The following is a 25,814-nucleotide window of genomic DNA, read 5'->3' on the forward strand; positions in this document are numbered from 1 at the left end:
TAGGAATTGAAATCGTGTTTAGTACCCCTCTGCATTAATTGTATCTTCCATTTACCTGTTCATCTTTGATGTGAACCATGTGGTGAAAAAAAAAATCAAAGTACTGCAGTAACGACGAAAGCTGTCTGTACCTGCACTATCATGCTGTGAATAAATAAAAAGTAACCCATGGCAAAGTTGACTGACACTGTTGGACCCCCACTGCCCCTAGGACCATAGATAACAAAATTGGCTCCTGTAGCTCTGGCTAAATGTGTATTATTCCATTATATCTGTCCTGTTGTTTCTTCTGTTGTCCGCTTTGGCGATTTATCTGTTCTCCTGTGTTTCTCCTCCTCTACGCTCTTTTATCTGTTCATCAGACTCAGGGGAAGGAACTGACCTTTACCTTTCTTCTGGCTCAACTAATCCACTAACAATATCTGTTTGTGTGTGTGTGCGTGCGTGTGTGTGTGTGTGTGTGTGTGTGTGTGTGTGTGTGTGTGTGTGTGTGTGTGTGTGTGTGTGTGAGTTCAGGTGTATCTGCACTATGTTTTAACCTACTGGTCTGTTCATTTCAGTCCCTCTGAGTTGGTCAAAGTATCGATTTTTCACACTGAAACAAACAGTGTAATAGTTAAAACTGAACCTTGTATTCATATTAAGGCATACAATATGTAACAAAAATGTTTTGAGACTTGTTTTTTTAGACAGATTTGAACTCAGCATATTATCACAAAGGAAATACATTGCTGATGATCACACAGCAGGTCAGGGCTGCCTTAAGATTTTAAGTTAACTGAACTTAAAAAGATAAGTTGCGATAAATTTGACATTATTCCAAAGAAATACAATTTTCTAGTCAAATAAACTTGACATCAGGTCAGTTGTACTTAAATCTTTAAGTTAATAAAACTTTAAATCACAATTCAGTTCCTGTGAAATTATCTAGTTAAAGGCAAAATGGTCTTTCTATTTCTTTTGACTTGAAATCAAAAATAAAAAAAAAACTTGAATCCAAGTTGAATCCACCGAAAAATATTGAGTTAAATATATTCATCAATTTGAATTGAATATATATATATATTTACATTTTAGTCAACTAAAATCAGTTTAGTTTATACATTTTTAGTGATTCTCTTTGCTTTTGTGGAAACTTTCAACTTCCATTCAAATAAAAATTTTAAAAAGGTATCATCTCTACAGGTTTTTCGTTTTATCATAGAAACCAACCAACTTAAGTTCTTCAACCTTTAATAGCAGATCAGATCAAATAGCACATCTAAACATTTACAATTTTGTTTTACTTAAAGTACTGTGCTGGCTTGTTGGTAAAAACATTTCCACCCAAGAATGTGCAGAAAACAGTCGTCTTTCTTTTGCTGCATTTACCATTTATCAGTCACTTTTCTCAGCATTTTCAGATGCAATAAACTTATAAAATCAATAATTTACACATTTAATGAGGTGATCTTACTACGGTAAAACAAACACTTAGAAAAGATCTGAGACAATGTCCAAATATTTCTTGGCAGCTTTCAGAAAAGTCCCGACCTCAGTGTATTGCCTACAGCTTTACGAAGAAGTCTTTTTCTCAGTCCATGGACCCATGCATGGGACAGTGGCTACCACCGATATTCATAAGTTCTTCTGTATGACTTCAATTGTATACTGCACTTCCTTTTTGGTAGTCAATGTAATTGCATACAGCAGACCCAGCATAGGCAAATAATCCTTCATGCCATGCTGAATGATCTGATTCTCCAGGATGACCTCATCTTCTATTACCAGGAGGATGCAGACGTTTTTATCCTTTGTTATGCCGTCCTCAGTGTCTGTAGATTTACAAAAGACAGAAAAAATAGATATAGCTGTGAAATGTTTGTAATACTCTGAGAAACAACATTTTTAGCCGGCAGAGCCAAGTTGGTGTGATGTATGATAATGATGAAACATTATGGCACTCTAGAGGGTGTGCTTGGTCTGAAATTAATTATCAAAAAACAACAAAACAAAAACATGACACGAGTTTGTTTGATTTGAGAAGGTGTGTCTGTGAAAAACCCATTTCTACGATATACAAGTGTACGACGTAGGATAAGGGCCATGTTTTTAAAAAAAATCTAAAATTTACGAGATTAAAGTCGTAGAAAACTTTTTTTTTTTTGAACATGGCCCTTATCATATTTGGTACCACTTTTAGTTTACAAGTTTTATTTTAAGACAAAGAGATAATGCTTTGTGGTGGTATATCCATGAGTTAAACTTTATTGGAATATACAGTATCTTTGCTGCCTCCTCCGTCTTTTTACGTTTATCACTGATGTTTTTCCAACTGCATTTTAAGATGGTTTTGGCGGTAAACATTGTGATTGAACTGACTTTGACAGGGAAGTGTGGAGTTCTTCATGCTGGACCAAGAGCCAGCTCCAGAGCTGATCGCCGCCACATTGGAGAGCAGTATCCTGCCTCGTGATGATCAGTATATCAAAGTAAAACAACACCACTGCTGGAACATTAACCCTTGTGCCCTCCTCAAATTTCTTTATATTTTTCTGCTGTGAAGTTAAATAAGTTCTGACTTGCTCAAAACTACCAAACATTCAATTATTTTCAGGATTGTTACCCTTTAAATGCTAGGTTATTAGTTGAATGGTGATTAGAGTCTTGGATATGTGAAAGACTAGTAACAAAAATTATTTGATTGCATTAGTCTTTTTGTCACCTTCGTGGCCAAAATGTGCACACAAAATCTGCAATAAAATATCAATATTTGCTTTTGTTGTTTTTTATGCTTTCTTTTCTGCATTTTATGGATTTTGACAGTAGAGAAGAGGGAAAGAGGGAATGAGGGAAAGAGGGAAAGAGGTCCTCCCTCCCCCCTGGTCTCAGGGAGCTGTTGAGAGACAGGGTGCTTCGGGACGTCTCACGCGTGATGTTAGTGAGGTGTATAGTGTACTGACCCAGAAAATGTTTCCCCAAAGCCAAATCTGTGTAGTGTGTTTCTTAGAAATGACAAGTTTACTCCATCGAAAGCTTTTTCTGCGCCACATAGTGATTGGTTTATGTAAACTGGGTGAATGCCATTTGAATGAGACTGGAGCACGGACGCTAATGATGATGGGGTGGATCTTGTTGTCTGAAATGTTTGTAATGATTGACTTGCTGGTGATAAAGAAGTCAATGCGTGAATATGAGTGATGGACTGGTGAAAAAAATGAATATTTTGTGGTTGGGTGCTGCAGATGCCAACTATCACCAAGATCAAAATCACTCATGAACTGGTTTATTGTTTCAGGGGATTGCCAGATGCGATTATTTCTTGAGATATTTGATCTGTCTATTGATGGGTCTAAGACTGTGTTGAAGTCATGTTACGACTCGGCGCAAAAGTAAGCACCCAAAAGCAAGACTCCGAACACAGAAGCACAATTAAACAGTTATTTAATAGTGCAACAAAACTAATAGTGCAAGTGAGGCAAGGGGAAGGAGTGTCCAAATCCTCTCGGAGAGACGGTAAGTGGACCGGCAGACCGGTGAATGAACAGGCAGGCAGGCTAGCGATCAGGCAGACAGGAACGAGCACGCAATACAGGATCACACAGAGAGATATAGGATTCTCAGGCGACGAGAAGTGCAAGACCACACAAGCATCTTTTTATTTGTTCTTCTAATAAATGTTTTTTGTGTGTGATCGAAACACTTCCAACTAACATTTGTCAGTTTAAACGCCTCCTTTGTCCAATGTCTGTCATCTGCACGGTAATCTTTTTCTTTGCTACTTTGCTGAGAAAGACGCTTCTTCACCGTTGAGTTGTGGTTTTGAAATGAAATTGAATGAGGACAGTTAAGGATCTTTAAGGTGTCTATTGAAAGTCTGATGTACTTTTCCTCATTGAGCACCAACTTCACCTGCTCCTTCTTTACTGGTTAAAGCCATTTTTGATGTTCAACAGGCGATGAAGTACTCACCAAACCACAATATTAGAATTGAAGGCTGCAATTTTTCAAAAGACTTTTAGAAGAAGCTTTTGACCGCTTTTTGTCTTTTTCAAAACTGCAAATGCTGAAATATTAAAAAAAATATTCTTGATTTTCCTTCATAAACTGCTTTCGGACTTTTATTTTTTGTGTGCCTCATTCATTGTGGCTCAACTCATTATCTCCATTTTAAAAATGGCAGCATGTGGATTGTTTCTAATAACAGCATGTCCCAGGAGGTTACATAATTGGGACGCAATGTAACCCCCCATAATACCAGACCCACTCAGGGGGGCTGACCAGTTCTCCAATGGAGGAGAGGAAAGAAGATCGAAGAGGCTGAACTGTACTCATGAAGACCAAAATGTATCTGTGGTAAGGTTCCTAAGAAGTTCCAACGAAGGCAAACTTGAAAGGGGGAGACCGCCTGAGGTGAACGGGAAATTAAAAACAATAAGATCAAGAGGAAGAACAGAAGAAAGACTCAACGTTAAAAGGTAAGTTACACAACCTGTTATTATCTAAAAAAGTAATATTTTAAATGTATAAAAATGGATCCGGAATATGGAGAAAATGTAACAGAGAATAAGCTGTTTTAGGAATAATGTGAATTTTTTTGCTCAAAGCAAAAGACGAAAAAGTACAAAAAACTCAAGCATGATGTCTCAAACTAATGTTTGGTTATACATTTAAATCCAAATTAAGTTAGTCAGATTTTTAAAATGATATATGTTTCACCTTCCAGCTAAAGTCCATATTTTAAGGTACCGTTAACCTGAATCTGTGTGCAAGTGCAAATAGAATAGCTGTGTAACAGGCTTAATGTTGGTGGTGTGAGGCAGCAGTGATGTGCAGCATGGGGGGTGCAGGGAGAGCCAAGCTGGACTGCAGTGTCCAGGAGGAGGACTGGCAGACCGGGCAGATCTACGTTGCTCACTGGCACAGCTTCGACCGAGTTACCCCACAGCATTACAGGTCGGTAACAACGTCCTCAACATTATCAAACTCCCATACTGAGACTGAATAACATTTAAAGGTATTGATAGAGACAAGTATGCTTGTGTATCTGTGTGACTCCTGACCCTCTAACAGGCTGACAGTGATGGAGGCACATCACTCAGAGAAACACTTGGAGGCCAGGAGGCTCCTCCAGCGATTTCTCTCCGGAGCCATCAGCAAGAATAACACAGAACCCAAAACGTACTCAACTAGACGACCTCATCAGCCAACATCTGACCTCCCTGCTATGATGGGGTCAAAGGTTACCCAAGGCCCAGTTCATGTCCAGGAGGAAGTCTGCTGTGGGACCATGAAACCGGGGAGCATTGTGCTGGAGACAAGTGGGAGGAAGACTGCGTTGAAGTCGACAAAGTTGGCGAGGTTCCTGGGCTGAAAAGAAAACTACTATTTTTAATCAATTCATGTTGTGATATTAGCTGAAGCCCAACTGTGTTTTATTTGAAGAATTATTATTATTATTGTTTGTTAGTGTATCTAATATGGTTGTTACATATAATTTGTTTCTTTGGCTAAAATGATGAGATAAATAGTAATCAATCTGTTATTTTTAAATCAAAATGTATATTCGTTACATCAACTGTCACCTCATCCGAGGGATCTTATAGTTATTGTATAGTTTTTGGTATCTTTATGCTCAAAGCAGTTTCTGTGGTTGCTCCTTTTCAGGATATGGTTTAATGGTAAATACATGTCAGTGCCTTTAAGAAGAACCTTCAAAATAAATGTTAAAATATAACAAATGTTTTATTCATGGGGCAATTTGAATTGAGGACATGATAAAAAATGTTACTTAAAAACTTGTTTATTCCAATGGTATAATTTTTATCATAAAATAATCAAAATTCTTTTTGCAAAAAGTTTTTCAAGAGACAGAAAAATAAAATAAGTTAAAAGTTAAAATATGACATTTTTCATGTATTTATTTCTCAATAATGTTTCGAGTCTTTCTGAAATCGAAAAAAGTTTTGGTCCAAAAACCATAAAAAAAAAAAGGTTGCCAAATGCCAAAGAGAATGAAGAATGCTTTGCGTCAACAATCTACTGGAGATGAAAACTCTTGCCCCCTTTTGTTCACTCTGACTCTGATTGTAATCTACAAATATCCCAATTTTATATCCGTCGACTGGCTGCATTCCAAAACCCAAATAACTCGTCCCCCTTAGACGCTGTCATATTCTGGATGTCTGAAGAGGGTTAATATGTGATGTGAGTGTGTTTGTGTTGGGGATTGTGGTTCAGCTGCCAGGGATGAGCGAGGCGTTAAGAGACTCCTGGGGAGAGTGTGTTTGATTGCTACATGGCGGCGCTCCACATTGGTTCAGCTGCTGCTTTGTGCGGCGCTGGGAATAGATTAATTCAATCAGGGGGTTCAGGCTCTCTGTTTGGTCAGCTTGGTCACTGTTGTCATTCGTTTCAAAATTTTGCAAGCCACTTTAATGGAGATGAATGAAACTGGTACCATTACCTGGCACAAAAAATAACAAATGTATTCAAGAGAAGGGACGGATTACGATTTTTTACAGCTCAAACTGAAAAAAAATGTCATCTGACCCAATAATCGTATGTAGTAAAGCATTCAAATGTGAACCATACAGTTAGTGTTCAAACATTACTTTGATTCATATTTAGGTCCGAAGCACCAATGCACTTGTTTATTAAGGGCCTGAGCATCGCAAGCCGTGAGAAGCCGCGTGGTAAAATGACCCCATAGGGTCCAAAAAGGAGACCCAATATTTGGTATAACCCAAAAAAGTCCTCTTGCACCATTATCAATGACCAAAAAGGAACTCAGCCATTGTGATTTGATTTTTAAAAATAATATCTGTTGCAGCTGTTTACAGGATGCACAATTCAACAAACTTCCATGCCATATCGAGGACGTGTTAAAACTTTGATGTCTGGCCATGTAACAGAAAGTTGTTTTAACTTCAGAAGAAGGTCCAATGTGCTCAAAGTTTCACATGATTCATGACATATTGATAAAATATATAAATAAATATATATTATAATATTGATTTAAAATGTCCATAAAAATATTTTGAGTGAAAATCCTAGATTTTTTTTTCTTGAAAATTCACAAAGTTTTGTAAAATACCCCCCCCCCCCCCCCCCCATACTTCTTCTTGGCTCTTGATCTGATGTGGTGCATACAAGTGAAATGTGAGTGAAAATAATGTTAGAAAATATAGAAATTTCATTAAAATCATAAATTATTGATTCATTAAATTTGTTTGGGAGAAAGATGAGCAATGTTTAACAAACAAAATGTTACTTTTTTACTTTAGAAGAAAATGATGAAGCCCATTGGACACCATGGTAAAATCACCTATGCATACATCATACTCATTATGATGGAAAGAAAAGATAAATGTTTTAAGATGTAAAGCACAAAATGAGGTCAGTTTGTCTCGGTCTACAATAGTTTGAATGATCTCATACAACCTGTTAACATAGAAGACTTTTCGTTACCTTTGCATTGACTCATCTGTCCCCACTTGATACAAACATAAAGTGAAATATCAAACAGAGACAAAGATAACCTGTTTGATTTTTAGTAATAGATCTGTTTGTTCCTTTGGAGCAGGGTTGCCTGGGACAAGCCTGGTCTATTGTTTGCATGTAAAAAGCCCTGTGGAATGATTGTGGAGATACAGAGGGCCTCTGAGATGAGGGTGGAAGACCTGAAAGCCATGCGAGGAGTCCATTAGTGGGTCTAGTGTTGGAGGAAGCCCTCTGATGGTATCAGCGCCTGAGGGTAGGAAAGGCATACAGAACAAATGCTATCAGGCAGCAACATGGGCAAAAAAAAAACAAGGGATTGCTATCTCTGCCCATGTAGCTCAGCGTAGCCCAAAGCACAGACATAATGACACACATGCACAGGTATATAAGGCAGTAGATCTGGTGACAGTGCACCTGAATGCTGAGCACTAAACCAAGCTGTTAGGTTGAGTCCTAAAGAAAACAGGAGTATGGAAGACAAGGGGACAGAAACAGGAGTAGCAGCCATGGCAGCTTGCTACCAGAGATTTGATCCTGCGGCATATCTGCAGTATAACTACACTCCACCACGGGCGGACTTTGAGAGGAAAGACAGCATTGTGCCGTGGAAACTGGCCTGCTTGCACAGAGCTTTCACTGAAGGTAAATAGACAAGGTGATGGATTATGTTCAGGTTTTTTATGAAGCAATTCATGCTCAAGGCATGATTGAAAACAACTTTGATTATCTCTTATGGTAATGATATACTTTAAATGTGATTCATAAAATGTAATACGTTTAAATTTACAAAAGAAATCTTGAATTTTGTAGGATGGCAAATGTCCCTGATTATTGATGTTTACAAATGCTTTGTCATCCTCTCTCGCTCTCTCTGTCTCTTCAACTGAAAGTGGGCGAAAAACCGTTCATATCCAAGAATAAATGATTTTTTTTTGTAGTTGGTGTTTCAGAATAGTTGAAAAGGTTGTTATTCAGAGAGTGAAATAAAGGTCTGATTGTAAAACTATTTACATTTTTAAACCATTATCTTATAATATTCCTTATTTCTCAGGGATAATTTTCAAAGAATCAGATATTCTAAATAAATAATAACACAATAACTCTCAATGTTTTCACTGTATTCATATAAGACATTTGGATTAGAGCTGCATGTAAACCGAGGCATTTCATGAAATAATTCTCAGTAAGCTTTCTTTGCCTCTCCAGGTGATGTAAGTGGTGAACTACTGGTGGACATAGGCTCAGGTCCCACCCTGTACCAGGTGCTGAGTGGCTGTGAAGTTTTTAACCAGGTCCTCCTCACAGACTTCCTGGAGGTCAACAGAAAGGAGCTGAGGCACTGGCTGCAGGACGAGGGAGGCTGCAGCCTGGACTGGACCCCGTACCTGCAGCACGTCTGTAAGCTGGAGGGACGACGGTACGGCTTCATCCTAAATCTTTAGGGTTTTTTTTGAAGACCTGAGGTTTCTTGAAATATCAGGATATGTCAGGATATTATCTATACGTTTAATGTAAAGTATGTTATAAAAGAAGAAAGAATGAATTTCTTCCCTCTCTTTCCTTGTGGTTACAAATAGTATCCATCATAATGAGTTGATGTTAAACAAGTAGAATATTTACCCTTTCACCTTCTTTCTTGAGCACATAAATACGTCAAATTGCAAATAAATTCTAAACATAACAGTGCAGCTCAGGCTAATGCAAGTTTTTCTAGCCTCAAAAAGTATCTGGTTGTAAACCAAAGACATTTCTTATAGACTTTTATACAGGGTGCTAGGTGGAGAACAGTCAGGTGATCATTAAATTATGATCCATCCTGAGGGGAACATACAAGACTGTATCAAATATCGTGGCACACCATCCAACAGTGGTTAAAACATTTCACACAAAGTCACATACTTAACCTCAAGGTGGCGCAGTCGTGGCATGTGGATTTGGATCACCAAAGAGCGTATGGCATTCATCCTCTTGGGACTATGGTTGACTGTGCTAAACATAATGTGAATTCATCCAATGTGTGCAGTGATATTTCAATCTGGACCAAAGCAATGAACCAACTGGCCTGTTACTATCATTGAAGCTTTGTCCCTGGAATAGATACTGACACCTTCAACATTATCAATACAGAGTCTTCTGTGGCATTCAGTCATAGACAATGCTGTTTTTATGTCATTTAGAAGTTTTTCAATATTGTCTCTGCTAGGCCGTCAGCATGGACAGAGAAAGCTGCCAAACTACGGCAGGTCATCACAGATGTCCTCCCCATCGACGTGCACCGCCCTCAGCCTCTGGACAGTGATGTCCTTCCTTCAGATGGGGCCGACTGTCTCGTGTCCTGCTTCTGCCTGGAGAGCGTCAGCCCCGACCTGCCGGCCTTCACCCGGGCCCTGGGTCACATCGGGAGGCTCCTGAGGCCGGGTGGCCACCTCCTGCTAATTGGGGCCCTGGGAGAGAGTTACTACTTTGGGGGACCTGGAGTAAAGATCCCTGTGGTCCCTCTGAACGAGGCCCAGGTCTGTGCTAGTTTGAGTGAGAGTGGCTACACCCTGATCAGGCTGGAGGTGTACACGCTGCCCCAGGACATGAGGGTGGGGGTGGATGACGTCAGCGGGGTGTTCTTTGTTAAGGCAAGAAAGGATTGAAAGGGAAATTGGGAGAGGAGGAAAAGATGATTGATAAAGGTCTTCAAATGAAACGTGAAACTAAAACCACAGATTAAAAATCAAGTGATATAATATGATGGATTGAAATGAGGTAATCATGGATAAGCACAGCAAATAAATAGTGATGCTAATACCCACACAAGGTTGCTAAGGTTTTTTTTAGTTCAGTTAGAAGTCACCTCATAGAGACCCTCAATTATTTTACAAATATTCCAATGGACTCCATTTTATTGTATTTTCTGAAGTAGAGTGACCTTCCTTTGAAAAGCCAAAAATGATGCTTAGTGTTAGAAAAGTGATCAGACATTGCCCCCTTCAGTTCAAACACAGCAACTACAGCATCATGAAAGTTATAATTGAAGCTTGATCCAAAAGGCAGCTGGACTGGTTGAAGATCTTGAAGACGTTTCAAGCAGTCCAGTTGCCTTTGAGTCAAGCTTTGAATTTACAATGACCTGGATGACTGATAGCCTACACAGACATGAATGTAATGCTTATATTTTTGTTTTCGAAAAGGCATACATTATCATACCATTCATCGAACATCATGTGCATTTTGAGGCTGTTAATGAACACTATATTTTGATATACTTCAGTAAACTGTAATCCAATAAGGAAACAACGTGTTATCTGATGTGTTTTGTAATTTGTGATAATGCAAATAAAGAAGTAATGCTAGCACAATGCTATTTTGGAGGTTTTTTAAAATCACAGCCTGATAAATGATGTTGATAAAAAAACGTATCTTATTGGCTACAAATACAAATATACAAAGTTTGATTGTAGTCCGATAATTAAAAATGAATATAATAGTACCTCAACACAAAGCACTGTACTCCAGAGTATAACTCAATATTGGGTTTGGTATCATTTTTTATTTTTTATTTTACATTAGCCTTCAGATAATTGTGTAAGACTCTGATTATGTATTTAGAGCAATTGAACACTGGGCGTCACTGTTTTTCCATTTGAGTTGCTCCAGATGTGCATCAGCCACGGACTGACACACATCTGAATTATTTCTACATCTGTGTTGATTTAATGTTTAAGATCCAAGTGGTGACTAATGCTAAATAAAGCCATTTAGTTTCAGGAATTAAATTATGATCGGATCATTGTTCATTCCTACTGATTAATCATACAGATATAAAGTCACACATACATCATACTCCCATTATAATAGTTTTACTAGCAACCAACACAAAACATCTTTATATACAAGGTCAATAATTCATGTTCAGGCTCAAACAGACCGTGCTTGCTAATCATGGTGTTACAAAAGCCTGTACATATTTTTACACAAGAATAAACATGTGCTGTAACATCATGATTAGTTTGATTTGATTGATATACGTCTGGTTTCCTGTTGCTGTGACTGCACTCCGTTCATCTGTAATCCATTCTCCTTTGATTTCCTGTACACGGCATGCAAATGTCTACAGTACAAAGTTGAGGAAAGCAAACTGAAAGAGTTGTTTTATAGTTTTTATGGGATATATTACAATATTTCATACTGTATATGTATCATACTGTTGCAGGTTATGTAATAGAATGGATCGTATGTGTGCCGTATACTATAATAACCATCAAACTGACCAAACTGAATGAGACATATTACAAAATAATATTTTGATCGTTATAGATAAAGTGATCAAATCAACCTTACATGTTGGTAAACATGCATAGGATGGTGCATATGTTAGCAGATAATGTGTCTCTGCTATATCTGATAAGAACACAAAGTCTCATCTGGAGCTCTCTGTTCTAATTCTTATAGTTTCTTGAGTGTGTCTTTAAGCACCTGTATCACTACACATGTCATGTGAAATAAGGTGATTTAAAATCTGATTATTCGCAGAACTATTAACCAAAGGAAGCAAATCATGAATGATGTTATAACTTGTTGAAACTCAAAACAAACATGTATTTGCTTGAGAAATGCCACAGTAGCAGATCTCGTATTATATATATATATATATGTAAGTGTCCTTGGCTGTTGTGTTTATAACCTTGTTTTTCCTCAACTCATCAAGACGTGATTTCAATTTCAGATCTCAGGTTAAACTTTTCCTCTTACATTCACATCATGATTTTGACCCTCCTGACTGTCCATGTGTTTTCGCCACTCTCTGTTACGCACATTGAACTCTTTTGCAGCATGCATGCGCACACACACCCAAAAAACACACATTCATATGTACACCGAAGCACACACACGTATTGCAAATACATGTGTTATGCAAGGCTGATCCTAACTAAAACTCTGTCTCCATCTGAGTGTTTTTCTCAAGTCATTCTCCCTTTCCTTCCTCTCTTTCTTTGGCCTCTTCTTCGTCGTCTCCGTTGTGAGGGCTGAGATCACCGCATCCTGGTCTGCTTTCTACCGTCACATCTGGCAAGATAAGGGATTTCGAAGAACGAGTTATGGCTATGTTTGAAAAACTCTCAGTATAAGATGGAAAATGTGGCTTCAATGACCCACCTGTCTGCTGACTCTCCTTTGCATGTTCATCCTCCTCCTCCTCAGAAGACGGCTCATCTTTATCCACAGAGGACATGTCTAGTGAGGACAGGTGGGCCAGGGCCATCCTCTGGACGGCTAAAAAGACAAATCAGAAGCTAGAATAAAGGAGCAGTGTGCCATATTTTAAAGTTCAGTTCTGTTTTCTTATACTGATGAACAGATGAAGGATGATGAAAAGATATGGATATATGACGTACATTGTTTATGTTTGTGTATGTGTATGAATTTTGTTTTTTCGCTATATAAGGCATAAAAATAGAGCAATGTTATTATATATTTGGACTGAAGGGCTGTCAGCATTAAGTTGTTAATCGCGATTAATTAAGGTCTAAAATCAATGCATTCATTTTTCTTAAAAGTAGTTCTCTACAAACTCCTGAGGAAAATATTGGGCTCATTAGCTACTAAATGCTTCACTGTGATCACAAGCAAACAGCAACCCTAAAGCTAAAGCAGGCAAAGCAATACTCAGAGCATTCACAGGGAGTCAAAACAGTTAAGTTGAAGATGCACAGCTAAACATAGGATCATTTCCTCTTTGTCTGTAGAAATCTGATTAGTAGATTCTTTATAGCGTAACTACGACGGCTTAGAAACTTTTTTCATCATCTCGCTGGTTGACACTTTCAGGCCTGTTTCTACTTCAAGGAAACTCAGCATCACTCTTTCAGACAAAGATGAATATATCTTATTTTGCACTGTTGACCTTTCAACAAAAAATGTCCCATAAAAATTGAGTTATTTAGTTATTTAGACATTATTAGTAAAATGTCATCTGCATAAAGATTGATGTTCATAGTTACAATTATTTTGTGCATTTTCTAAAGGATCACATTTATAAATTCATTCATTTATTTTCCATATTTGTTCTTCTTTATTAGTCCTGTCTGCCTAACCTAATGAAAAACTGAGACAGTTTGTTGACACATACCATGCTGTATGTGCAGAGTCCAGACTGTACATATGTTCTCCTGTGAGTGTGGGATTCTCTCTCGTCCAGACCTGGACATTAGTCCCTCATTATTGTATGAGGATTATTAAACGATTTCTATAAATCTCTGCAATTTGAAACATCTGTTTTGAATATTTTTGCTACATTGTAAATTACAAAACCTTTTTAGAAATGGTGTATTTTCCTGTGCTTCCTGAGGTATATGTCACCCTCTCTTATATTTATTGCCCCAGTCTTCGGTTGTTCAACAGGTGATAATGATTTTTGCTCATTGCCACACAATAGAAATGGCTGTTTGTCTTTTGCCACATTCGTCTGAGGAAGATCACGTCGATTGAAATGTTGCCCTGTTTAATTAGAATTGCCCATTGGGAGCTGAACAGCATGTGGACCTTTTTTCTGCACAGATACAATTTGTTACACCTGTAAATAAAGGGTGCCCTGCCATATTCATGTAAACATGTCTGAATACATATCATTTGTTATTGCCTTTGCCATAGTCCTTGTAGATAGATGTTCAACATGTTCAGTAATATTTTCTAGGTCGTTTAATGGTCTATATAGACCTTGAAACGATGAGAGCGCTATCTGTGGATGTGGTTGGGTGTCTATATGCATACAATAGTCTGTAAATAATAATGTTATAAACAGTCTATGATGCATGTTAAATGGTAAAGAGACTTGATCTTGTATAGTGCTTTTCTAGATCTTAAAATGTAATATACAACACCAATAGATTTGCAGTAAAACTATATCAACATTTTTAGCTGCAGCAGTCATGATTACGACCGTAAAAGAACGTATGTCCAAAAACCATGTACACTGTATGTTTTTATATGTATGAGTCATTGCGTATTTGTGTGGGTGTGTGTGTGTGTCCATGTTGCAGCTGTTTGCCTAGCATATAATCCAGGATGATCCAGAACAGACCCACAGCTGTCTCTTCTCCTAATCTCACATAGCGCACACATTTATTCGCACACAGACACAGAGAGACACACACACACACACACCTCTCACTGTGTTTTTTGGATAGGCACATATTCCAAACAGATAAATACCACATGGCAGCCGCCAAAGCAGAATTAGGTCTCCTGACTTGCCGTCATTTTTTGCCATTGGTTGGAAAACATATTTGTGAGGCTCATTCAAGACAGTACAGTTACCTTTAAGTGAGGGCGGCTGGTAGGTTGACGAGTGAACCAGTTTGGCTTTCAAGGCTCCATTCTCCCCCAGCACCCACTGCACATAAATCATCAAAAACAGGATTTCATCAATACAGACTGTGTGGTGCTGATGTTACACAGCATAGAGCTCAGTGTCGCATCACTTGAGATTTTTAAAACACAAAATAAAACAAGTGTTCTAAACACAAAAAAAGTAAATTAATATATAATACTTAGCAATATTTGTATCTGTTGATACTACAATTGAGACATGCCTTTGAAAAAAAGATCTTGTACAAGAGAGATGGAAACAGTTTCATTGAACTGTTAGTTGCTTAAAGGAAAAGAAAGAAATGTTAGTGGAATTTTCTGTTGATAAATGGTGTAAACCAAAAATATAAACGGTTTGTCTCATATAGAATGGTTACAATTTAGAGGCCTATGTGAAGAATAATTTTCCCAAAAGACCAATATCCCTCTGTGCAAAGTTATGTTCAGGAACATTTCCTTAAGCTTTAAAGATCGTCAGGTTAAATGCCACTCCAGAGGAGGACAGAGTTTGTTTGTTGTGGGAGTTAGGTGAAATTGAGAATGACATTCATTTTCTGTTCAACTGTAACTGTCCCATCTGTGATGGTGTAAAGGATGCACTTTTTAATCTTTCTTTTTTAGAAAAATGTCCTCCATTTATGCCGATTTCTTCTGGTTGGAGGATAACAGCATTTTTTAGTTGTCCTTTAAAATAGGAACCTTTTTGTAGCAGATTTCATCTTCAAAGTCTGGGAGAACGGGCAGAATACATTATTTTAGACTGAGCTGTAAAAGGAGCATGCAACTTTTTTAGGACTATTTATGAATTATTGGACGACTGCAACTGTATGTCTTGTGTCTACTAAACCCATAAGGGTTGAGCACTTTGAGTGCAGTCAATCGTGTTCCCATGCTTTGATCTTTTTAAGGCAACAGGGAGTTCCCAACCATTGGCTTTAGGAAAACTTTTCATTCATCCTGCATGCAATATATATGTGTTTGTCTATATTTGGATATAGACAGATATATGCCACCTTAACATTCACTCCGGCCAATTTAAATCATTCCATAGATGCGTGAAAGATCTGCTTTGTGTTCATAGAGCAAGAGCCAGAGGTAGCAAAATAAGGGATTATCAATCGAACAAACTCAAATTCACACCCCACACTCAACACAAATCAACTTTTCATTGCAATGTGTATTTGTGTGTGGAGACTATTGAAAGTGATAGATCAGCAGCTTCTCCTAAAATCGTCATATTTAATGTTATAGTGTGAGTCCAGCCTCTTCTCTCCAAAATGTTTTGGATTGATTTCCTTTAAAAAAAGAAAATCCAAAATACTGCTGACTAGGTGATTTACCTGGTGAGGGCCTTTGTCTTCATCTGGTGATGGAGGGTCTGTTAGTCTGAAGAGAGTGGCTGGTGTCGGCCTTCGACGTCGGATCTTAGAAAAGAGGAAAATACAAAGATTAGAACAATGTCTGCAAACTATGCAAAACGCTGACCCCAAAAGCCCCCATTCATAACTCAAGTAACAAGGTGTGAGGGATGTCTGACTTATGCCTTTCACTGATCCAGCCTAACATTTTGACTGCGGAGGATTTTCTTCTGTGACAACTATGCAATGAGAAAATGCACATCATTACATAACAACATTCAAAAAGATTGTTGTCCAGATTATTCCTGAATGAGGATTAAATCTTGTCATAGACGGCAGCTGGATTACTAAAAATTCCTTGCTATTTTACTGCATGTTCTTGTCACTTGGTGGTAATCATTAAGGTTCCAGGGGGTCATTTTATCTTGACCATATATAAAAAAAAACATCTTGAACAATATTGGTGCTAAATGATAAGAACCTTGCTTTTTTGGTCCTGTGCATTTCATCACTACTATTCAGTCCAATTTATTTGGCATTCTTTAATTTACTGTCAGGGCTTGATGTAGCACATTTGGGACCCCATAGATTTGTTTGGTTTGAGTCAGGTTTCAGGTTTTTAGGACTAGAGGTGACCCTATACCTCAACCTACTTAATCAAGAGTGTTTTTATCACTTCTTGCATCAATGATCTCTAGGTCTCTTTAGGTCAAAATCTACGATCAGATTCAGACGATTAATAAAGATATAAAACAATTAGGTGCGATTCAGTTCAGTACGATTCGATCCGATATACATTCATCACATTGGAAATTGAAAGTAAAAAAAAATATATACACAGTGCATCACTTCAAAATAACATGTCCTCGTGTTTAGATCTTTTCCAAGAGACAAGAAAATAGGCCGACTGTACCAACAAATATTCTGACATTGTGTATATTACGTGGAGTCTTTTCACAAACTCATGCCCAGTTGTCTCACTTCGACAGGTAGTTAGGGGAGAAATACATTTGGTTACTCAGTCAGAAGTCTAAGCTCTTCATGGCTTTGTAAAGCTCTGCAAACACTTCGAGTATTTAATTCCCCAAAGAGCCAAAAATTCAAGCCGATTTAACTATAATAGGAAATGAAAGAAAAACACTTTGACAAAGGTCTGTGTGTCTGGTTAGGTGGAGAGGAAATCAATGCTGTTGTGTTGGAATTATATCATCATTTACAGATTGATGATATTTAGGCTTTGGTTGTGATGTCACTCACTCCGCTTTCGACAGTTTTTGTTTAACTTAGTTCTTAAATTGATAAGCATTTCTGGTACACTCTTGGGAAAATACTGTATTTTATATATTTTAAGCCATACAGCAGGGTAGAGGCAGTGACTTTGACAAGATGTGGCTGGAAAAATGTTCTGCTTGCTAACAGTTTCTCTCCTTGTAAGGGAACTTAAGCCACTGCCACGCTACATGAGCAAACATTAGGCTACTTTGGAGTCAAACTCAGAGTTTCACGAGATCAAAGACGCTCAACACAGTATGCAGAACCAGCAGCAAAGCAGTTTACAATGTTAAAATCCATGGCCATCCACCGGTTCGTAGTACATTATTTACCGATTCCAGGGCTTCAGGGACCAAATCACATTTTTGAGGTTAAGGTAACTGATTTCGATATGGGAATCTTTACACCCCCAGTGTTTTAGTAATCCAGCATTATGGCTTAAAATTAATAAATGGACATTGAAAACAAATGAGAAACCACAATACATAATCAATATCAATTACATTAAGTGCTCATTTGTCAGTCATCCAGTGTGAACAGTGGAGAAGTCTTGTTGGCAAGAGTCACTCGGCTTTTTTATGGGAACGATGGGAGCTGGCTCCTGTTTGAGAGCTAGTTTCCTTTTTTCCCATTTTGTTGATATTTAATAACTCAGTTTGGCCAACTTTTACTGAAGGTGAATCCACTGGCGGGGATTATGACATTGGGAATCCAGGATACAAGCAGTGAAACTTACACTGGCAGAGTGGAGACTCCAGTTATAGTGGGCAAGTGATCCAGGTTGTTGTCTGGACAGAACACAAAAACCTGGAATTCATCTGTTCAGCTAAGTCTTTAAACTCTAATCAACTAAGGTGGTCCAGCTTCTTCAACCATTTAGATGTTTGCTCACCAACAGATCAAGTTTCAAAAACATCAAAACCCTTTGCCTGAGCTCGTCAGTTCCTGTCTGAGAGCGGCCAATCTCATCCTTGAAAAAAAAAAAAGAACCTCTCCTTAAGTTTGTATGATGGTGCAGTAACTTGGAAGATGGATGACATGGTTAAGCATACTGAACATACTGCTGTCATAGCATGTCCAGATAATTATCTGTTTGTCCTTGCCCAGTGCAAGTTCTCAAATGGGGGCTCTCTTCCCACCCAACTTGGCACCCTGAGTTACCGCACCAATTGTCCCAAATCTCTTTGGACTTCAGCATTGGCCAACCACCTCAGCTAGTTTTCCACGAGTGTCCAACTCATTCCATTGCCCAAATTGCCCACTGCTGCAGAAAACTGCCCAGGATGTGTCTCTGTCTTTGCCAGACTTGTTTGCTTGTCATCTGGTTTGCTTGTTTTCAGCACTATGTTCAAAAGTAAACTCAACTTCCACCTTGACTTTGACTGGCTTCTCATACTTTTGGGTTCCAATTTTACAGCAACAGAAAACTTGACAACTTGTGCATTTTTCTTGAACATCTTTTTTTTTTTTTTTTTTTAGAATTCTAGGTCTGAAGCCTCTAGCGAGTCATACATACCAACAGTTACGCGAATGAGTCGGTATTTGCAGAGATGTAACTTTAAATCGGACATCACTGACTTTTAATGAGGACAACCTCGAGCAGGTACATCATCAAAGTAATCTTTTATTGTTACAGCATAAACATTATAAACATATATAACACCCCAGGGACCATTCTACATTCTAAGTCCTTTAATAATTTAAGTGTATTCTGCTGCCAATGCTGATTTATTTGGAAAATGTTATTTTCGCCCATAATTCAGTCCAAGAAACGCCAACCTTTGTTTTTTTCAAAAATAATAAAACACCTTCTTCTGGCTAACAATAACTAGGGGTGTTATGAAACATACAAAAGATTCATCACTCTCTCTCTCTCTCTATGTTGTAACGTGTTATGGTAATAAGATTGTTGTGAAATACGAGTGGCTGCCAGCAGCGTAGGCATGAAACATGTGGGCGGCTCTCACTCTGGAGTAACTCTTACTGCCCTAGCTTTGCTGTGTGTTCTGGACTCATACATATTCATCAATCAGATACTAGAATTAAAACACGCTGCCTCTGTGGGGGAACACATTTAAATATGAATTACAAGACATCCAATTAAGAGGTGAAGAATGTGACAACATGAACATTTGATCCAACAAACAGGAGGGATTTCGCACACATTCACTGACACACTCATACCTCTCAGGCAAAAGGATGTGCATTCAAAGGACCGAAACTAAAGGCAAAGCACTTTTCAGACACAGTGACCTTTTCATGGGTGCTTTGCTAACACGGTAGCGGAAAAGGTCAAGCACCTACTGGGAACATTTTTCATCAGGTCCTTGTCGTGCATGTCTGAGAGGGTTGTACCTGTGTTGGTCAAACTGATTTGTCACTGATTATAGCTGAACATATCTCAGAGTGTGCAGAGACAACAGCTGGTAGAAGATAGAAGACTTATTTTCCTTGTTTTTTTTTTTTTTTTTTTAAGGTAAATTGTGTTACTTTATCACATCAGACGTTTTAACCTTCCTCTTGAAAGGAGGGCGTGGCTGTAACTGATATGGGCCTTGTTGTATGTGTTCAAAATTCTGGATTGTGGAGGTCAATTTAGTTTGCAAACATTTACAGAACCAATCATCCTGATTATGTACACACGTTTTTTTTTTTTACTTGTTCAATCATTTTTCAATGATTATTTTAGGGGATGACAGCACAAAAAGATCGAATGAGACGTGCCTTGGCTTTGAATCAAGTGGGGAAAAAATAGATTGAGACTGCCTTACCAAAAATAAAGTAGTTCCAGCTATTTAAAAGTTCAGGACATTTTTAGGTATTTCAGCTCCTCTGCGATGACTGGTCTCCTCTCAAATGTCTAACACTGTGATGACATGTGAGAAAAAAGGTCAAATAACTGGCTCTTTCTCAATTTTTACTCTAAATAATCTGACTAAAAATGCATTTTAAACAATACTATTGAGTTTTTAACAATCTGTCTTTACTAAGTGTATAATAAAATCTTGTAAATAAATCTTGATGAGAGCTACATCAACATCAAATTATCCATTTTGGTGGGAGACAACATGCCTTGACAGTGATAGCAGGGACAGCAGGATTAAAGCTGCACTTGTAAATGTCTGTTCCTATTTCACCTTCTTTTGTCCCCCATTTGAGAAATGTTCAGCAAAATTAGAAATAGCAACAACAACAGCAGGGCCTCAGAAACCGCTGGAAAGAGTAGCATACATACTAAATCAGTCATCCATCCACTTATTTTATGGTAGGCGGAGTCGCCTTCATGGTGACGCAGAAATACTGTAGATGTTTATGATGAAGTTGCATTACTAGAAAGATACAATGACCTGAGATAACCTTTCTCCTAAACGTTGAATGTAATCAGTGGAAGCATACTGTGCTGTAAATCTGTTGCTGTGTTCATTCCACTTCAACCTAGTCTGTAAATAATCCCATATATATGTTGAAACTCCCTCTTTCCCACCTGACCTATTTCCAAAGAGCAATTTCTGATCAGTTGATTAAAGACTGTCACATAAACTAGACTGGAAATACAATCCTGATACAGTAACTGCCTCAATAGTCATAGCATGTGTGGGTGAGCGGCATACACACTAACATACTGCACACTTAAGCACTTCCAAAGCCTTGATTCAATTATGGCAAGTAAATGTGTTTTTTTCCCTGATACCTGCAACTGAGCCAGTCCAAAATGATCTGTTATAAGTCTGCATTTCAGAAACCCTAAAAAAAAGGGGAAAAGAGGACTTTTGACAAACCCCCATAATGCAACTTAATCCCAATCATGCAACAAAAAAGGTAGTTGTGTAACACTGCAAAAGCAGGTGGGCAGTAAAGGAAAAAGGCGGGATGTTGTCTGAAATAACAAATACAGTCAATTTGACTTCGAAAGTCTAAAAAAAAACTTTGTTGTAAGTTTTGATGGCAGCAAAATGCAACCAAATTTCCCGGGGTTCTAGCCCCAGGAAATGCGCCCCTTAAAGTGTTTTGAATATTCAGGAGCAGATAGAAGTTTGCTGGATTTGCAGAGTTTAGAGCTCTTGGCTGTGCTGCAGTGGAAATTTGTTCTTCGCATTAGCTGCCCTTGCCCTTGATCCATGCCTCAGTCATCCACAGCTAATCTCTTTGATTTTAATCAGTCCTCTCCTTGGCTGATGGTTTTTTCTTACATGCCTTCTGTCAGTTACTATTTTTTCCTACTTCCTCTCCGTCCTTGGCAACTCAACACTTTGTTTGACTTGTTTCCTACCTCCCACTCTTTTTTCTTATCTCTTTTTTTTTTTTTTTTTTTTTTTCCCGCCATTTCAATGCTAATGTTATGGCCTGTTTATGGAAATGTTTGACACATGAACTTGGTTGATCCTCACATATCCTGTTCCTCTAGATACTTGCAGAGATTACAGTCACCTTTAGTGGTTATTGGTGGCAGGGCCTGCCTTTCACCAAAGGGCACCAAATGGATGATACACCCTTCTTAGTCTATTGATATGACAAAGGATCTGAAGAACAGCATCGATCAGACTCTTTTGCTTGAAGAAATCATTTATTAACCAAATCCTTAAAATCCACTAAGAGAGCAGCAGGTTACCAAACAGGTGGCAAATCACGCATTCATGAAACATGAATGAGAAATGTTCATAATCATCTACTCAGAATGTTCTTTGAAAGAGATCAGTTTCCAACAAGCAACATGCTGGGGAGTCACTTATCCATTCATGTCTGTAAACCGTTCTTGCATGCGAGTGAATACAGGATCTGTAGTTTTTGGTGTTGCAAGTATTCTGGTTTCCGTTTGTGGTCTGAGTGGTATCTTCCATTAGGATTGAAGTGAGCTTTGGCTGAAAGCAGAAACACAGTTTGTGAGGAAAGCCAAAGAGGCGGAACCAAGAGGCAACCCCCAAACCCATCGGTTATCATCTGACAACAATGAAGTCTTTCTAAAATGGGCTCTAAAATCAGACATCTTCATTAAGTTAGCTAACAATCTAATCATAGAATATAATCCCTATACACCCCCTTCCACATATTTCCACTCCGTTTGCATGTTTACATGGAGGCTGATTTGAAACCATATGGAGAGCCATCCAAAACGTCTGAGTGTGTAGTGGGACTGGACTTTAAAGCATCCAATAGGGAGTCTGCACTGATGCTGACTTACTGAATGAGTGTTATGCCTTTCATTGTTCATCATAGGAGATACAATCACACAGATGTAGAAAAACCTGCTTATTTGACAACGCCCCCCCCCCCCCCCCCCCCCCGAAACTGGCTGCTGCTCCCAGACAATACATCACCCTCTGAAAATATTCAAAATGAGCTAAGATTGTCTTTCTGTCAATGTTGTGGTTTGCACTATTAAGACTGGGAAAGTTTAGTCTCATCTGACATGAGGCAGTGTTCCTAAGCAACAGAGTGGCAGGCAGCCTGCACTGCATTGTACGGTTAGAAAATAAGGAAGACGATGACACAGAGGGGGTTCTTATGCCAGCTGTCTAAATTATGAAAAGGCAAAACTATGTTGCAGCTGCATGGAGTGTTTATCCCCACAGCTGGATGTTTGCTAGTTTCATCATGGGAGAAATTCACAAAATCGCCAGCTGATATTTCTCCACTACCATCTCAAGCAACAGGTGATCCTATAAGGAGTCTCTTTCTGTAACACCACAGGGTCCCATCATTGTCTTTAGGCAGATGTATCCTTAGACATATTATGCAAAAGAACATAGTAACCTTTTGCATGTTGCTGCTTTGATCCACATTATAACCATGCTTTAAGATGTACACTTATCTCAGCTAGAAGAGTCTTAAAGGGAAGACTCAGCTCTCGTTAATAATAATCATTTAAACTTTATAAATCCTGTGAGGGGAAATTCATTTTTACTATTACATTTTTAATACACACTCATGCACAAACAGGATCCTATGGACATGCAATAATGGAGAGGTCTCAGAGTGAGGGGGCAGCCCACAGCGAGCGCTCCAGAGCAGTTTCGGGGTTTGGTGCCTTGCTCAATTAAGGGCACCTGGGCAGTGCTCAGGAAGGAGTCTTGGTCCGTGCCGGGACTTGAACTGGCTACCGTCCGGTTCCCGACCCAAGTCCCTACAGAATGAGCTACTATTTCCGTGTTGAAAAATAAATGGGATAAGCATTTAATAATTTAAGGCTGTGGCAGCAATTAGCAGAAGTTGTAACCAAAGAGTTTGTCTCAAACCAGAAACCAATAAAGGGCTCAATAGTTTCAAGGGAGTTGGTTTAACCTACATAGTGTTTTTGGAGGAATATATTGAGTTGACACATGGGGTTGCTTAAAAAAGCAAATGAAAGGGTAAAAAAGCCACAGAGACTGTGAGTCGGGCTGTAAACAACAGATGTGTGGGGAATAGTTGACTTATTAGTTTATTTTTACATTCCAGACTGAGACAAGCTGCCCAAGCAGATGCCCCATGAAATCTCAAAATCTCTTCTACTCTGGGAGTAAGTAAGGATTTTTTTTTTTTTTGGTGTGTGGGAAACTTCACCAGGTGTTCAATGAGACCTCACCTCAAGGGAGCAGCAAGCGCTAAAGACACAGAAGTGGTTTCTGAAAAGTGGAATCCTAGAAAAATAATATGCAGAGGGAATTGCAGCCAAAGAGTTATGTCAGTGTTATGAGCTTTATGAGTTGTTGTTGCCAGACTTGAAGCTGGTCTGACTCCAGGCCAACATTGTTTCTGTTCACAGTGCACTATTTCACCACCAGGTCAGCATGTTTCACCTGCTTTTTATTTGAGTGGTTCAGCAAAAGCGACATCGCTATATAAGTTTATTTTACATAATGCACCAGCTCCCGCTCACATATGACTCACAAGTTGACCTTCCGTGTTTTTGTTTCATCAATGTGTGGTGAGGGCTTTATTACTCAGGCGCATAATCTCATATTGAATATTACTTTATCCCCTCACTTCCCCCTCGTCCTCTTCCTCCTCTTGCACTTCTTTTGAAGGGCAGAGATGCCTCATCGTTTTTTTTTTTTTTTTTTTATTAAAAAGGCTACAAAAATCAAGGCTGCACAGCTCAGCTTAATCCCAGCGCTGCCCACAGAGAAATACCCAACATCAAAATACAGAGTTCTGCAAAGTCGTGCTAGACTGCTTACGTAACTGTCTGTCAACCTCGGCGACAAGGCCCGATGTTACCGATACTACAGAAAAGGGCAACATAAACTTTGAGTGCATTTGAAAATGAGAATGAAAGTATGAATACAGCGATTTTATGAGATATTAATCATGACTTATTTTCCCAGCTGAGACATGTTACTTACAGACTGATAAGAGGGGGCGACCTGCATTTACATGGCCCTGTCAGAGGCAGGACTTATGTTCAACCAACTTATTGGGCTGTGTTGGAAAACATCTTTTGTTGTTACTTTAAAAACAACCAAAAATAGAACTTTCTTTGTTTGAGTCTTTCAAGAGATACACACCCCAAACACAAACAGTACAGTACACAGGGCTGTAGTTTGGCAAAAAAAAAAAAAAATTAATAATCCTCTTCTAAAATAAAGGTGACACTATGCACTAAAACCACAGTTTCTAAACTTTTGCAGAGATGTCTGGGGAATCATGGAACAGGTGACCCCATTGTGACCCCATTCCTATTAGACACGCACGCACACACCAGCATCAGCATCCACGCGGGGCCTACACACCGCCCTCTACAAAGTGCCTCTCACCATCTCCACCTGTCGCGGGTCCAGCTGGGTTGGCACGGCCGAGGGCACCGAGAACTGAATCTTCCTCCTCTCATCTTTGTCTGCCTCTCGGTCCATGAGCTGCTCCGTGTCTGAGGGCAGCAGCGGGTCCATGACACCCAGCGTGTCACCTCCGCAAGCTAAAGCGCACAGATGACCAGCAAAATGAAAGTCCAGTTCCGGTTGAAGCTGTGTGTGAATCTGTAGTGTTTGAATGTTCTGTAAAGACTTAGCTGTTAGCGACCAGCGGTATCCTTGTGTGCTCTCTTTGCACTTGAGTTGCGTTTGACAGCTTTGCCTCTCTCTCTCCCTCCCTCCCTCTCTCTCTCTCCCTCCCTCCGTCGCTTTGTCTCCCTCTCCCTCACGCGGACCTGTGCTGTTTGTGTGTAGCCTATAGTGATGGTGGGGGAGATCGTGCCAAGGCGGTATGATGCTTTCACTTGCCGTCGGAAAATTTGGTGCGACTACAAATCAAAAAGTATCAAGGAAAGGGAAGCAATGGTTTGGCAATGATTTCTTCATTGTCACAAAATCATTATCTTTGAATTATACAGATATTTATAATGATAATTTAGTGTATTCATACAAATGCAAC

General features: G+C 38.9%; 2 protein-coding genes across 2 annotated transcripts; one reads left to right on the forward strand and one right to left on the reverse strand.

Moving 5' to 3' along the window:
- The first annotated feature begins 7,848 nt into the window (after positions 1–7,848).
- On the forward strand, positions 7,849–11,127 carry LOC132955626 (phenylethanolamine N-methyltransferase). The gene is made up of 3 exons (XM_061028540.1): positions 7,849–8,124; positions 8,689–8,899; positions 9,686–11,127. The coding sequence occupies exons 1-3, from the start codon at positions 7,953–7,955 to the stop codon at positions 10,122–10,124; spliced, it is 822 nt and encodes a 273-aa protein (XP_060884523.1). The 5' UTR covers positions 7,849–7,952; the 3' UTR covers positions 10,125–11,127.
- A 490-nt stretch (positions 11,128–11,617) lies between these two features.
- Positions 11,618–25,561, reverse strand: LOC132955627 (protein phosphatase 1 regulatory subunit 1B-like). The gene is made up of 5 exons (XM_061028541.1): positions 25,202–25,561; positions 16,179–16,262; positions 14,788–14,863; positions 12,628–12,744; positions 11,618–12,537 (listed from the first exon to the last, which is right to left on the reverse strand). Exons 1-5 carry the CDS (start codon positions 25,331–25,333, stop codon positions 12,437–12,439), a joined length of 510 nt encoding a protein of 169 aa, XP_060884524.1. The 5' UTR covers positions 25,334–25,561; the 3' UTR covers positions 11,618–12,436.
- Between the last annotated feature and the right edge of the window lie 253 nt (positions 25,562–25,814).

The sequence above is a fragment of the Labrus mixtus genome, chromosome 21 (assembly GCF_963584025.1).
Source record: "Labrus mixtus chromosome 21, fLabMix1.1, whole genome shotgun sequence".
NCBI classification, from domain to species: Eukaryota; Metazoa; Chordata; class Actinopteri; order Labriformes; family Labridae; genus Labrus; species Labrus mixtus.